The 15,856-nt window shown below is 43.9% G+C and overlaps 1 protein-coding gene across 2 annotated transcripts in view; it reads left to right on the top strand.

Annotated features, from left to right (window-relative positions):
* The first annotated feature begins 277 nt into the window (after positions 1–277).
* The window catches only part of klhl40a (kelch-like family member 40a), a 23,693-nt gene continuing 8,114 nt past the window's right edge, over positions 278–15,856 (top strand). The window contains exons 1-9 of one of the 2 annotated variants that reach the window (XM_024136818.2): positions 278–809; positions 1,315–1,518; positions 1,934–2,071; positions 2,565–2,627; positions 2,741–3,283; positions 6,137–6,297; positions 6,502–6,609; positions 14,378–14,563; positions 15,376–15,544. In XM_024136818.2, the coding sequence (XP_023992586.1) occupies positions 630–809; positions 1,315–1,518; positions 1,934–2,071; positions 2,565–2,627; positions 2,741–3,283; positions 6,137–6,297; positions 6,502–6,609; positions 14,378–14,563; positions 15,376–15,511 (1,719 nt within the window). In that variant the 5' untranslated portion in view covers positions 278–629 and the 3' untranslated portion in view covers positions 15,512–15,544. Of the gene's footprint in view, positions 810–1,314; positions 1,519–1,933; positions 2,072–2,564; positions 2,628–2,740; positions 3,284–6,136; positions 6,298–6,501; positions 6,610–14,377; positions 14,564–15,375; positions 15,545–15,856 lie in introns of those variants that run through there. The other variant, XM_024136819.2, reaches the window with a different exon arrangement.

Genomic DNA, 15,856 nt, shown 5'->3' with positions numbered 1-15,856 from the left:
ACATGACACTCCCCTTTGGGCTGCAGGTCAGCTGTTGTTGGTGGGGGATGGGGTAGGGGGGCTGTCCAGAGAGACGAGAGAGAGAGACTGTAGGGAGGTCATTTTACACACTCACCAAAATGGATTTCTCAGCTTCGTGAGTCCCCCAACTATAAATAGTGAAGCAGGGCCTGCACACTAATGTTCTCCAAAACATACCTGACAAAGATCCTTTTGGGATCCGAACATTGTGGACTATGAAAGGTCTGTGTTGGAGAAAAGGACTGTGACGTCCCTACTTAATCACTACAGGGTCTTTCCAGTATGTAAAGTGATGTGTGTGTTGACTACATATGCTATATTATCTATAAATACACTCTGAGTTGGAGAGACTGACAGCTACAGACAGCTGCGGGAACTGCTACCGATGTGGACTAGCTAGCTGCCCCATTACCCAACCTCATTTCTCGCTCTCTCTCTCTCTCACTCTCTGGACTGTACTTTGAAAACAGGCAGTACTGTGCTGTCCTGTTGTGGGGAGCGAGTAGGGATCATACCCTCGTCGTTTTAGAAATATTTCCCACAAAAACATCTACAAGTTGATAGGATGTAAGAGAGGACCAGAGGAGACCCTAACAGAAAAAAACAAGATGGCTGCCTTATCGATAGACCCGGTGGAACAGCCAAGGATGTACCAGCAAACCCTGCTTCAGGACGGCCTCTGTGACCTGCTGGAAAACCAGAAGTTTGTAGACTGTGTCCTGAAGATCAAGGACAGAGAGTTTCCGTGCCACCGCTTGGTCCTCGCTGCCTCCAGCCCCTTCTTCAAGGTAAGTTGTTGGTGCTGTGTGACTCAGCAAAGTACAAGCATGACGTTAGCAATTCTTGTGTTGTGGGTAGTGGATTCCCGCTAGGCAAGTGTTTCTGAACTGTTTTTGTGTCAGTGACCGGCAGGCTATACTTCTTCCTCCTTGGAGGGTTACTTACATTACAATTGGCATTGTAGAACTGACTAAGTCAGTGTCAACTTAACATCTGTGGGACTGGTCAACAACATCACACAGGCCGGTACAGGACCACAGGCCGGTACAGGACCACAGGCCGGTACAGGTCCACAGGCCGGTACAGGACCACAGGCCGGTACAGGACCACAGGCCGGTACAGGACCACAGGCCGGAGTTTGAAAAACACTGCTCTAGGTCATAAATGTATCCACTCACAGCATTGGAGAAAAGCTTCCACTAAATACCACATATGATATAGTAACATCAATCATATTATCATCAATCATGATTGATTGATTGATTGGTTGATTCTTCTTCTTCTTCTTCTTAGGCTATGTTCCTGTCCAACCTGGAGGAAGGAGGGAAGAAGGAAATCGTTCTGAAAGACGTGGAGCCTGGCGTCATGGCGATGATACTGCGTTACATCTACACTTCGGACATCAACCTGACAGAGCAGAACGTCCAGGATATCTTCATGGTGGCCAACATGTACCAGATCCCATCCATCTTCTCTGTCTGTGTCTCCTACCTACAGGTAGCATATGTCTCTGTCTCTGTCTCTGTCTGTCTCTCTCTGTCTGTGTCTCCTACCTACAGGTAGCATATGTCTCTGTCTCTCTCTCTGTCTGTCTCTTTCTCTCTGTCTCTCTCTCTCTCTCTCTGTCTGTCTCTTTCTCTCTGTCTCTCGCGCTCTGTCTCTGTCTCTCTCTCTCTCTGTCTGTATCTCTCTCTCTCTCTTGTTCTCTCTCTCTCTTTCCGTCTTCTCTGTCTGCGTCTCATACCTACAGCTAGCATCTGTCTCTGTCTCTCTGTTCTCATCATCATCGGGAGAAGCTGGTCATGGGTAAGAGAATAGACCTTGAATAGACCTTGTCTAAGAGAGAGCCGGCTGGGGACGAGATTGAACAAGATAAGAACATGTAGGTGATATTTGTATATTTTCCCTGTAGGAGAAGCTGGTGCTGGGGAACTGCTTGGCTATCTTCAGGCTGGGGCTTCTGTTGGACTGTCCCCGCCTGGCTTTCACAGCTAGAGAGTTCATCTGTGAGCGTTACCAGCTCATCGTCAGGGACCAGGATTTTCACCAGGTAACCTAGTGTGTGTGTGTTTGTTGAAGGGGGGGGGGTATATTTGGGGTATTGTGGAAGCCCTTTACTGCAGTCAAATGACTAGTGGCCTCATGGGTGGAATGTTATTAATATTGTTCATAACTTCATAATTAATACACCTTTTTTTTTTATCAGCAGCCGAACATCTGGTGTTTCTATGTCAAATGGTTCTTATATTTCAGTCTTCTGTGATGTATATAAAGTGTAATATTGGGATGTAAACTCAAAATGTAATACATTTCAACTGTATATCTGACATGGTCCAGGTGCCTTCTTATTTTAAACCCATAACCATGTGTGTGAGGTGTATACTTTTGTTTCAAAGTAGATTTGTTTAACTTAAGACTACTGTACCGAGAAGCACTCCGTGTGACCTTAATTTAGCCCACTGCAGCAAAAATGTTAAAGGAAAAATGTAAACGTTTCTGTCTCTGTGACAATTGACAATAAATTATATTCATTTATCCACCAGCTGGGCCCCAGCGAGCTGGCAGCCATCATCACCTCCGACGCACTCAACGTGGACCGAGAGGAGGTGGGTGGTTGATGGATGGATGGATGGATGGATGGATGGATGGATAGATAGATTGATTTGGGACGTACCCATTAACCTTTTCCCATTCTGGTCCTCTTAACCTGGACATTTAGGTGGTGTTTGAGTCTCTGATGGACTGGGTGGGCTACGACAGAACGGAGAGGGTGAAGGAGCTGCCGGATCTCCTGCACTGCGTCCGCTTCCGCCTGATCCCGGTGGATTACTTCACGGAGAAGGTTGAAAATCACAAGTGGATTCAGGCCAACACGGAGGTCAAGAAAGAGCTGCAGCTGATCAAAGACGCCCACGTAGGAAGACTCCCAGAGGTCCAGAGGTCAAGGAACAGGAAGTCCAAGATGGCAGGTGACAAGGAAGATGAAGAAGACTCTGATGATGAGCAAGGTCTGCTTCCGGGGATTTTGAACAATAACCCTCGGTTCGGGATGTTTGAGACAGACCTGATCCTTATGATCAGTGACACGGGGAGCGTAGCGTACGACCCGGTGGGGAACGAGTGTTTCGTGGCATCTGAGTCGACAGAGATCCCTAAGAACCACTGCAGTCTGGTAACCAAGGAGAACCAGGTGTTTGTGGCTGGAGGATTCCTCTTCAACGAGGACAACAAGGAAGAACCACTCAGCTCCTACTTCCTACAGGTATGTCTCTCTGGTATTATTAAACATTAGTCAGGTATGTCTCTCTGGTATTATTAAACATTAGTCAGGTATGGCTCTCTGCTATTATTAAACTTTAGTCAGGTATGGCTCTCTGCTATTATTAAACTTTAGTCAGGTATGGCTCTCTGCTATTATTAAACATTAGTCAGGTATGATTCTCTGCTATTATTAAACATTAGTCAGGTATGGCTCTCTGCTATTATATTAAACATTAGTCAGGTATGGCTCTCTGCTATTATTAAACATTGTCAGGTATGGCTCTCTGCTATTATTAAACATTAGTCAGGTATGGCTCTCTGCTATTATTAAACATTAGTCAGGTATGGCTCTCTGCTATTATTAAACATTAGTCAGGTATGGCTCTCTGCTATTATTAAACATTAGTCAGGTATGGCTCTCTGCTATTATTAAACATAGTCAGGTATGGCTCTCTGCTTTTATTAAACATTAGTCAGGTATGGTCTCTGCTATTATTAAACATTAGTCAGGTATGGCTCTCTGCTATTATTAAACATTACAGGTATGCTCTTGCTATTATTAAACATTAGTAGGTATGGCTCTCTGCTATTATTAAACATTAGTCAGGTATGGCTCTCTGCTATTATTAAACATTAGTCAGGTAGGCTCTCTGCTATTATTAAACATTAGTCAGGTATGGCTCTCTGCTATTATTAAACATTAGTCAGGTATGGCTCTCTGCATGGTCTGGTGTGATTTAACATTCAGACAGACTGTTGGCCATGCTTCCTTATGTGCTTTGCTGACATTTTGGTTGTTATAACAGATGTTCATAACATTCACTGTCACCAAACTCCTGTGCCATGAGGAGATACTAGACTTCCTAGCGGCAGAGATAACTTAGACTTACTACCAGAGATAACTTAGACTTACACCAAGATACTTAGACTTACTACCAGAGATACTTAGACTTACTATTCCAGACCGAGATACTTAGACTTACTACCAGAGATACTGTAGACTTACTATCCAGAGAGTACTTGTGGACTTACGCTACCAGAGATACTTTGACTTACTACAGAGAGATACTTAGACTTACTACCGAGAGATACATTTGACTAACCAGAAAGATGTGACTTACTATCCAGAGAGGATACTTAAGCTTACTACCGAGAGATACTCGTTGACTTTAATACCAGAGATACTTTTGGGACTTAACTACCCCAGAGAGATGGACTTATTGACTTACTACCCAGAGAGATTATGTTGACTTAACTCACGCAATTTTAGATACTTAGACTTTCTACTACCAGAGAGATATCTTTGACTGTACTACCAGAGAGATGACTTTAGACTTCACTACCGGAGAGATTTCTTAGACTTACTACCAGGAGATACTATTGACTTACTACCAGAGAGATACTTGACTATACTAACGAGATTACTTTGGACTTCACACCAGAGAGATACTTTAGACTTACTACCAGAGATAACTTAGACTTACTACACGGCCAGAGTGACTTAGACCTTCTACCGTAAAGAGATACTTAGACTATACTACCGGAGAGGGGATAACTTTGAACTTACTACCGGAGCAGAGATTATTTGACTTACTACCAGATTGTACTTTGAGACTTACTACCAGTAAGATCTATTGACTTACTAGGCAGAGAATACTTATTGTACTTTACTACCAGAGATATTTGACTTACTAGACAGAGAGACTTTGACTTACTAGTTCCATGAGATACTTTGACTTACTACCGAGAGATTATTTGACTTACTACCAGAGATAGGGCCTTTCGACTTACTACCTAGAGAATATCTTTGACTTACTACAGATGATAGACTGTACTCAGAGAGATACTTGGTAGACTTACTGTACGTAGGAGGATACCTTCTGTTAATACGCGCAGGATACTTGACTTATTCACTACCAGAGAGTATACTTAGACTTTACTCAGAGAATTATTTGACTTACTGTCACCAGAAGAGAAGTCTTAGACTTACTACCCGAGAGATACTTTGACTTACTACAGAGAGATACTTTGACTTACTACCAGAGAGATACTTTAGACTTCACTACCAAGAGAGATACTCTTGACTTACTCCGCGAGAGACTTACGTGACTAGCTACCAGAGATACTTTGACTTACTTCTACTACACGAGAGAATACCTTAGACTTACTACCAGAGATACTTAGACTTACTACCAGATACTTAGACTTACTACAGAGATACTTAGACTTACTACCAGAGATACTTTGACTTACTACCAGAGAGATTATTTGACTTACTACAGAGATACTTTGACTTACTACCAGAGAGATTATTTGACTTACTAGCAGAGATACTTAGACTTACTACCAGAGATACTTGACTTACTACCAGAGATATCTTTGACTTACTACAGAGATACTTTGACTTACTACCAGAGAGATTATTTGACTTACTAGCAGAGAATACTTAGACTTACTACCAGAGATACTTAGAACTTACTTACCAGAGATACTTTGACTTACTACCAGACATACTAGACACTTACTACGAGAGATACTTTGACTTACTACAGACGAGATAGTTTGACTTACTACCAGAGAGATTATTTGACTTAACTACCAGAGATACTTTGGACTTACTACCAGAGAGATTGATTTTGACTTACTACCAGAGACGATTCATTTGACTTACTACCAGAGATCTTTGACTACTACCAGAGAGATTTTTGACTTTACTAACCAGAGATACTTTGACTTACTACCAGAGAGATTATTTGACTTACTACCAGAGAGATACTTTGACTTACTACAAGCAGAATGATATGAACTATTATGCCATTGATAAACCATTCTGGTATCTTTCTCTCTCCTCCAGTTTGACCCTATGAGCGGAGAGTGGCTGGGGATGCCCTCACTGCCAAGCCCTCGCTGCCTGTTTGGGCTGACTGAAGCAGAAAACTCCATCTTTGTTGTGGGCGGCAAGGAAATGAAAGAGGGAGAACACGTTCTAGACTCTGTCATGATCTATGACAGACAGTGAGTACAGTACAGGGACTCTACCCTTTTTCTCTGTCTCTATCTCTACCTCTCTCTATCTCTACCTCTCTCTATCCTCTCTCTCTCTTTCTCTCACTCTCTGTATCTCTCTCACTCTCTCTAGCTTTCTGTCAATGGTAAAGACAGACGAGAGACAATTTATAAAACAATGTTTAAATGTTGGTTCTATGTTATGTTCTACAGGTCATTTAAATGGGGCGAGTCAGACCCACTTCCATACACAGTCTATGGTCATGGAACTGTCTCACACAATGGCCTTGTCTATGTCATAGGAGGAAAGGCAGAGAGCAAGTAAGTCACACTTTTGAAGATTGTATGCTGTCCCCTATTCATGGTTTGCATGTTTAGTCACATTATTGTTTCGAACGTTTGTTTTGTAACTAACGCCCAACTTAGCATTCTACTCAATGTATCGTCAATGAGCGCCGATGGAGATTTCATGTAAACTGCATTACAGTGGCTTGGAAATACAATGTCAATTCCAAAGGGAGGCCAATTTTTAGTAGGAAAACCTTTTGTCATCATGTTGATTTCGCCAGATTGACTTTTTGGATGCAGTATAACGTTAGCTAGTTAGTTATTTTTGACAACATTGCCATTTATCTAAAGTAAATTTGACGACATGATAATGCTGGCGAAGTTGTTTCGTACTAAACATTTGACTACTTTTGCAATGCCAGACACTATAGTGTAATTTAGAGTCGTGATAAATACAGAACGACTGGGTTTGTCAATACTTTAGGGCACCACTGTTACACCGCCAAGTCAGAGGGCACCACTGTGACACCGCAGTTTGAGAGCACCACTAGTTACACCGCCAGTAGGGGCGCCATGACACCGCCGGTAGAGGGCACCACTGTTACACCGCCAGTAGAGGGCCCACTGTTACACCGCCAGTAGAGGGCGCCACTGTTACACCGCCATAGTGGGCGCCACTTTTACACCGCAGTGGGGCCATGACACGCCAGTAGAGGGCACCACTGTTACACCGCACGTAGAGGGCGCCATGCACCGCCGCGTAGAGGGCGCCATGACACCGCCAGATAGAGGGCACCACTGTTTACACCGCCAGTAGAGGCCCGCGCCATGACACCGCCGGTAGAGGGCCATTGACGGAATGTTCATAACACCGTTATGACCACCGCCGGTTAGGGCGCCATGAGAATTTCATAACACGGGCATGACGGCGCGAGTAGAGGGCGCCATGAGAATGTTCATAACAGCGCATGACGCGCGACGAGTGACGGAGGCCCTGCGGGTTCTTGCATTCATAAGAGGTACCTGGATATGAAGTGTTACCTGGATATGAAGTGTTACCTACACCGCCCAGTAGAGGCGACCGTGACACCGCCGAGTAGAGGGCACCACTGTTACCACCGCCAGAGAGGGCACCACTGTTACAACCGCACGTAGAGGGACGCCACTGTTACCCGCAGTATGAGGGCGCCACTGTTACACCGCCAGTAGAGGCGCCTGACCGCCAGTAGAGGGCACCACTGTTTCACAGCCGTAGAGGTGCCCCGAACCGCCGGCTAGCGCGCGACGCAGTAGAGGGCACCACTTACACCGCCGTATGAGGCGCCATGACACCGCCGGAGAGGGCGCCATGGACATGTTCATAACAGCGCTATGACACCGCCGGTTAGAGGGCCGCCATGAGAATCGTATTCATAACAGCAGCGGCATGACGCGGACCGCAGTGCGGAGGCCCTGGGTTTGATTCATAAGAGGTACTGGATATGAAGTTGTTACCTGGATATGAAGTGTACCTGGATATGAGTGTTACCTGGATATGAAGTGTTACCTGGATATGAAGTGTTACTGGATATGAAGTGTACCTGGATATGAAGAGGTACTGGATAATGAAGTGTTACCTGGATATGAAGTGTTACCTGGATATTAAGTGTTACCTGGATATGAAGTGTTACCTGGATATGAAGTGTTTACCTGGATATGAAGTGTTACCTGGATATGAAGAGGTACCTGGATATGAAGTGTTACCTGGTATTGAAGTGTTACCTGGATATGAAGTGTTACCTGGATATGAAGTGTTACCTGGATATGAAGTGTTACCTGGATATGAAGTGTTACCTGGATATGAGAGGTACCTGGATATGAAGTGTACCTGGATATGAAGTGTTACCTGGATATGAAGTGTTACCTGGATATGAAGTGTTACCTGGATTATGAAGAGGTACCTGGATATGAAGTGTTACCTGGATATGAAGTGTTACCTGGATATGAAGTGTTACCTGGATATGAAGAGGTACCTGGATCATAAGAGGTACTGGATTGAAGTGTTACCTGGATATGAAGTGTTACCTGGTATAAGAGACCTGGATATGAAGTGTTACCTGATATTGAAGTGTTACCTGGATATGAAGTGTTACCTGGATATGAGAGGTACCTGGATATGAAGTGTTACTGGATATGAAGTGTTACCTGGATATGAAGTGTTACCTGGATATGAGTGTTACCTGGATATGAAGTGTTACCTGGATATGAAGTGTTACCTGGATATGAAGAGGTACTGGATATGAAGTGTTACCTGGATATGAAGAGGTACCTGGGTATGAAAGTGTTACCTGATATGAAGTGTTACCTGGATATGAAGTGTTACCTGGATTGAGAGAGGTCCTGGATATGAAGTGTTACCTGGATATGAAGTGTTACCTGGATATGGAGTGTTACTGATGAGTGTTACTGGATATGAAGTGTTACCTGGATATAGAAGAGAACCTGGATATGAAGTGTTACCTGGATATGAAGAGTACCTGGATATGAAGTGTTTACCTGGATATGAAGAGGTACCTGATATAAAGAGGTACTGGATATGAAGAAGTGTACCTGGATATGAAGTGTTACCTGGATATGAAGAGGTACCTGGATAGAAGTGTTACTGGATATGAAGGGTACCTGGATATTGAAGTGTTACCTGGAATGAGAGGTACCTGGATATTGATAGGTGTTACCTGGATATGAAGTTACCTGGATATGAAGTGTTACCTGGATATGAAGAGGTACCTGGATATGAAAGTCGTTTACCTGGATATGAAGAGGTACCTGGATATGAAGTGTTACCTGGATATGAAGGTGTTTACCTGGGATATGAAGTGTTACCTGGATATGAAGAGGACCTGGATATGAAGTGTTACCTGGATATGTAAGAGGGTACCTGGATATGAAGTGTTAACTGGATATTGAAAGTGTTACCTGGATATGAAGAGTACTGGATTGAAGTGTCCTGGATATGAAGTGTTACCTGGATATGAAGTGTTACCTGGATATGAAGTGTTACCTGGATATGAAGTGTTACCTGGATATGAAGTGTTACCTAACTGGCCATGTAGAAGCTGCTTGGGTGTCTACAATCATAGCCACAGGAAGTAGTTTGGGGTGTGTGCTGCGATATGGCAAAGTGGGGTGTACTTCTACACAATTAAAAACTCTCAAATGCTATTTGGAGAATAGCAACAACAACAACAAAAAATATCCACAGACCTTAATTATCACCGCAACATTAGGTTTATGTTAGGTTTAAAGTGAGGTGACCAGATTTCTGAAATGTATACCGGGGACATTTCCAGTTCGGCGGTCAATATATCATTAAAATATCCAATGTTATTATCCATGAAATAAAAAAGGGGGACAATTCCAGTTTCATGTATTTAGTCTAAGAGGCACACTGTGATAGAGAAAACAACTATATTACAGAAACACTACAGACGAGACAGAACTGTCCGATCTGAACAGGCATTCAGTGGTCCAGGTAGTCTGGGTAGAATAAGAGCAGAAGAGAACATGAGAAACATTTAAAAAACAGACAATAGTATATGTGAAATACTTAACAACATAGTAAATAAGATGATGATGTGATTGGTAACTACATTATATACGTATACCAACCTAATCTGTATATTTCTCTGAAGAATGTATTTTCTTCAGGATTGCTCTGTCTTTGGCCAGCTTCTCCATGAACTCCTGGCAGGGGAGGTTGAAGTTTGTCTTCACAATAAGCATGGCCTTGATGGTAGGAACAGTGAACCTATTTCTTGCTGCTGTCCCATAGATCATTCATTTGGGAGAACACTCTCTCGACTGGTGCATTACTTCCAGGTAAGCACATGACAACAGACACTAATCTAGCCAGGTTAGTGTGTAGGATGTCGTTCTCTTTGAAGTGGGTAACTCCATTCCTGACTAAGCGGAGTCTCAGATGTTTTCCATTCTTCAAGCGATCCCTTTAGGAACTCTTTCAGGCCAGTAACCTCGTCACACAATGCATCCTCATTGATGGTCACATTGGGGCATTTTTCCTGCAGTGTGCCTGCTGCCTTCTGGATCTCTTCATGCTGAGGTTGCCTTTTTAAAAGGAGACAATGTAAATCTTTTAGATTATCTGTGTGCTTCCCCCATGCTTGCAAGTAGTTCACAGCCATAGTGAAAAATGATTGGGATGTTTTGAGAAAGCTCTCTTTAGACATGGCTACATTTTCCTCTAGCTCTCTCAGAAGTCCTCTGACCAAAACCGGAATGAAGTTCTCATCACGTCTTGCAGTCAATTTTGCCTCAACGTTTCTCAGAATTGCAGCGGACTCCACAGCACAGCGGTCCTGGCCTTCAAGCATCTTGATCGTGTCACTGAATACGGTCAGGTTTCCATGGAGAAAGGCCAGCCAAAGTTCAGTCAGTGGATTTTCGAACGTTGTTCGCAGGACAACAGGGCATTTGTCTTCAGAAAGAAAAAAAGATTTCAATGGCACATACCTTTTCAGCACTCGTTCTAGAGCAGGGAGCATGGACATCCAGCTGTGGACAGCCAGCTGTGGACAGCCAGCGAACATTGCTGTGTCCTAAAATGTTATGGTTCTCCTGGCCAACAAACTCACAAAAGCTCTTCAGTCTTTCTACTCTGACAGTGAAAATATCCAAATATCTTTGTGGGCAGGTACTCAACATCATGGGGAATCATATCCAAAGCTGTCTGGCCGTGTTATGAATGATGTGGGCAGGACAACCTAAGCTAATCACCTCCCGCTGCAGAGCATTTTTAACTTTGGTATGGACATTGACCCTCCCTAGCCTATTCAGTCCTCCAAAGTCTGTATTTGTGTTTTCGGCAGAGAATGCCACAACTTTGTTTTCCAGGTAACATTTTTGGATGACCACCAGCACCTCAGATGCAATTTCCTCTGCTGTTTCTCCTTTCAATTCAACAAAATCAATCAGTTTTGTTTCCACAGATGTGTTGCCATCATATATCTTACAATATCTGACTACTATTAGCAGCAGCTTTACATGTCCATGATTGGACGCATCAATGGCCAGGGACACAAATTCAACCTGGTCTAGGTCCTGTGTTACCAAAGTAGTTGCCCATGGTGCTAACACGTTACTCACTGTGGCTTCACATTTTGTCCTAGCACATGTAAACTTCGGCTCATAAAGCTTCCGTGTCAGATGTGCTGTGCAGTCCATAGATTGTTTTAACTATGATTGTGTCGCATAGTGTGGTATTCAGAGAGACCCTCCTGCACAGCTAAATCATCATCTTCTTGAGAAGGCTCTACCTTCATGAAGAATGTGGTGGCAATCAGAGAGGCTTTATGCTTTTTTCGTCTGTTGATGTTCTACCACTGCCGTTCTTCCCCCCGCTGCCAATTGAAAAAGAGGAATTACAAAGGGTGCAGTGAATCATTCTATCGTCTTGACCTGAGCGTATAAATGGAAATTCTCTCATCATGTTGTCATCAAAATGGCATTTTCCATTTCTTGGAAAGAGCCATTGTACCTCCTCTGTCTGCTCTTCTTCACTCTCCTTGTGTCAATCTTCTTCACTCTCTTAACTTTTTCTTCTCCTCCAATCTTTCTCCTCCTCTTTTCTTCACTCGTCTTCCTGCTCTTTCTTCCTTTCCTTCTCTTTACCTTTCCACCTCACTCTTCCACACTCTCCTCGGTTCACTATTTTTACTCCCTGAGGTGCACACCAGTCCGGTACCACCTGTGCCGGCTCCACACACCAGGCTTCCAGTGCTCCTCCCCAGTCCGGTACGTCCTGTACCTGCTCCCCGCACTCGCCCTGAAGTGCGTGTCACCAGTCCGGTGCTACCTGTGCCGGCTCCACGCACCAGGCTTCCAGTGTGCCTCCCCAGTCCGGTACGTCCTGTACCTGCTCCACGCACTAGGCCTCCAATGCGCATTCACAGTCCGGAGCTTCCGGCGACGGTCTTCAGTCCGGAGCTTCCGGCGACGGTCCCCAGTCCGGAACCTCCTGCGACGGTCCCCAGTCCGGAACCTCCTGCGACGGTCCACAGTCCGGAACCTCCAGCGACGGTCCACAGTCCAGAACCTCCAGCGACGGTCCACAGTCTGGAACCTCCAGCGACGGCGGCCAGTTTCCGCTCCATGGCAGGAGCCTTCCTCTGCACCGGTGCCCAGTCCAGGCACGGCGTCCTGTCCCTCTCCAAGGCCGGAGCCTTCCTCTGCGCAGGTGCCCAGTCCAGGCACGGCGTCCAACCCAGCTCCATGGCCGGAGCCCTCCTTGGCGCCGATGCCCAGTCCAGGCACGGCGTTCAGCCCGGCGCCATGGCCGGATCCGGGGTCTGGACGGGGGCTACGACCTGCACCGGAGCCGCCACCGACACGAATCACCCCCCCCTACCCTCCCCAGTTGGTTTCAGGTTTTGCGGCCGGAGTCCGCACCTTTTGGGGGGGGGGGGGGTACTGACCTATAGTAGGTCAGGGCGTGACTAGGGGGTGTTCTAYGTTTATTATTTCTATGTTGGTGCTCTTGGTATGGTTCCCAATTAGAGGCAGCTGAGGTTCGTTGTCTATAATTGGGGATCATACTGTTTCCACCTGCTGTGTGCGATATTGTTTTGAGTTAGTGCATGTAGCACCTCTGAAGTCACGGTTCGTTGTTTGTTTCTTTTTGTTTGGAAGTTTTGCTTAAATAAATATGTGGAACTTTAATCACGCTGCGCCTTGGTCCGTCTCTCCACACAACCGTGACACAGGGAGGCTACAGGTAGGGATTAGGGATGCGGGCAGAGGATAATGATGTAGGCCTACAGCAAGAAGTTAAAAAAGTTAGCCCAACGAGGTAATCATTCATTATTTACATGATCAATTTTATCATTCTGTCACTGCATGACAATGCACATTTGTTATAGCCTACAATTGTTATTGTCTTTGAAGCCAAAAACAAGACATGTATTTTGTTGTTGTTCAGTTGTGTTTATTTTCATACCAATAGGCCTACATATAACCAACAGTGCACTAGCTTCCTGGGTGAATTAATTAAAATATCAATTAGGCTTACAGCTATAACAGCCTATATTTAATACATTAAAACCACAATTAGGCTTACAGCTATAACAACCTATATTTAATACATTAAAACCACAATTAAGCTTACAGCTATTATAACCTATATTTAATAGCAATAAAACTACTTTTGGTTTCGAATGGCCATCAAAAAAGGAAGGCTCCCCACTTCCCACTTCCCAATTAAATGAACCCCTTGGCTATCAGACAACAAGGTTTACGAGGCCAAATTCAAATGCCGATATCAAATTAAAAGCAGTCGGTGCCTAATCAAAAAAAATCTATATTTTTTTATTACATTTTTTTCTTCTTCTGATTTTTCAGTTGGTGCTCAGCACCCCTACTTCCTGTCTAAAACTCCACAAATATGAGTTCTGGTAGAATGTTACTGTATCGTATTGCTCTCTATAGGAAGTGCATACGGCGGGTGTGTGTCCATAACCCCACTAAGTTTATATACTGTGTTTTGTCCCCTAGGAAGTGCATATGGCGGGTGTGTCCACAACCCCACTAAGTTTATATACTGTGTTTTGTCCCCCTAGGAAGTGCATACGGCGGGTGTGAGTCCACAACCCCACTAAGTTTATATACTGTGTTTTGTCCCCTAGAAGTGCATACGGCGGGTGAGTCCACAACCCCACTAAGTTTATATACTGTGTTTTGTCCCCTAGGAAGTGCAATGGCGTGTGTCCTACAACCCCACTAAGTTTATATACTGTGTTTTGTCCCCTAGGAAGTGCCTACGGAGGGTGTCTGTCTACAATCCCACTAAGTTTGAGTGGAAGGAGCTAGCTCCTATGAAGCTGGCTCGTTCTCTGTTCGCTGTGACGGTCCACAATGACCAGATCTACGTGGCCACGGGCGTTACAGACACAGGACTCACCAGCACTGTAGAGGTCTATGACATCGCTACAAACAAGTAGGGCTCTTTTCAATCCACCTCGCGGAAGTTCAGCTTTAAGGGCGTGATTTGAAATTTGAACGGCAATGTCCCTCTTTAGAGAAGAATGCATTCTGGGAAAAACGTTGCATATGTCGGCTCAATTGGAAATGACCTTTTTACGTTTCTAATGTGGAAACGCTTGATTGTTTATTCCTTTGTTTCATGTTTATTAATTCATGAGGTGATGTAATAGACTATGGTTTGAACCCTGTTATGACAAGACTATGTTAGCTACTGAACTAAAGCCTGGACATTACCTCAGGGAAGCTAACACAAACCATTGGACACACACTGGTTCAATTAACGTTGTTTCCACGTCATTTCAATGAATTTGCCCAGTGGGAAGTATTTTGGTTTCAGGCAAGGTTATTTATTACACGGCATGGTTCACAGAACTGCCTGGGTTACATTTAGTACATGTTGTTATAATGTGTGTTTTAATGTGTTGCTGTTATTTTATTATAATGTGTGTTTTTAATGTGTGTTTTAATTTGTGTGCTGTTATTTTATTATATGTGTGTGTTTTAATGTGTGTTTTAATGTGTATGCTGTTATTTTATTATAATGTGTGTGTTTTAATGTGTGTTTTAATTTGTGTGCTGTTATTTTATTATAATGTGTGTGTTTTAATGTGTGTTTTAATGTGTATGCTGTATTTTATTAAATGTGTGTGTTTTAATGTGTGTTTTAATGTGTGTGCTGTTATTTTATTATAATGTGTGTGTTTTAATGTGTGTTTTAATGTGTGTTTTAATGTGTGTTTTAATGTGTGTGTGCTGTGTTTCCAGGTGGTCAGAGTTCGTAGAGTTCCCCCAGGAGCGTAGCTCCATGAACATGATCAGCATGGGGGCGTGTCTGTACGCTGTGGGGGGCTTCGCCATGTGCCCAGCGAGATCAGCGACGAGCCACAGCCCACTGAGATGAACGACATCTGGAGGTCATTTCTATCATATCTTATAAAGCATTCGTACACACTACATAGTGCTTTATAGAGCATTCATAAAGCACTGCGTACGGTTGATGTCCACAACCCACTGAAGATACGACATCTGAATGTTAGTGCTATAGCAACTTATGAAGGCTTATAGAGCATTTTTAAGTCTAATAAACACTTCATAGATCATTCATAGGCCCTACATCAGTTGTTTTTTGAACCTCTCCTCTGGGACCCCTAACAGTTAACATTGTTGTAAAATTGAACTATTCTCGGTTAACCCATAACTAAAATATTGCATAATCTGGTCAGATGCTCAGTCAGAGGCTAAAGTT

This window comes from Salvelinus sp. IW2-2015, unplaced genomic scaffold (assembly GCF_002910315.2).
Source record: "Salvelinus sp. IW2-2015 unplaced genomic scaffold, ASM291031v2 Un_scaffold1024, whole genome shotgun sequence".
In the NCBI taxonomy this organism is placed as follows: Eukaryota; Metazoa; Chordata; class Actinopteri; order Salmoniformes; family Salmonidae; genus Salvelinus; species Salvelinus sp. IW2-2015.
The sequence above is the reverse complement of the archived record's forward strand: the minus strand, read 5'-3'. Positions and strand labels throughout refer to the sequence as shown.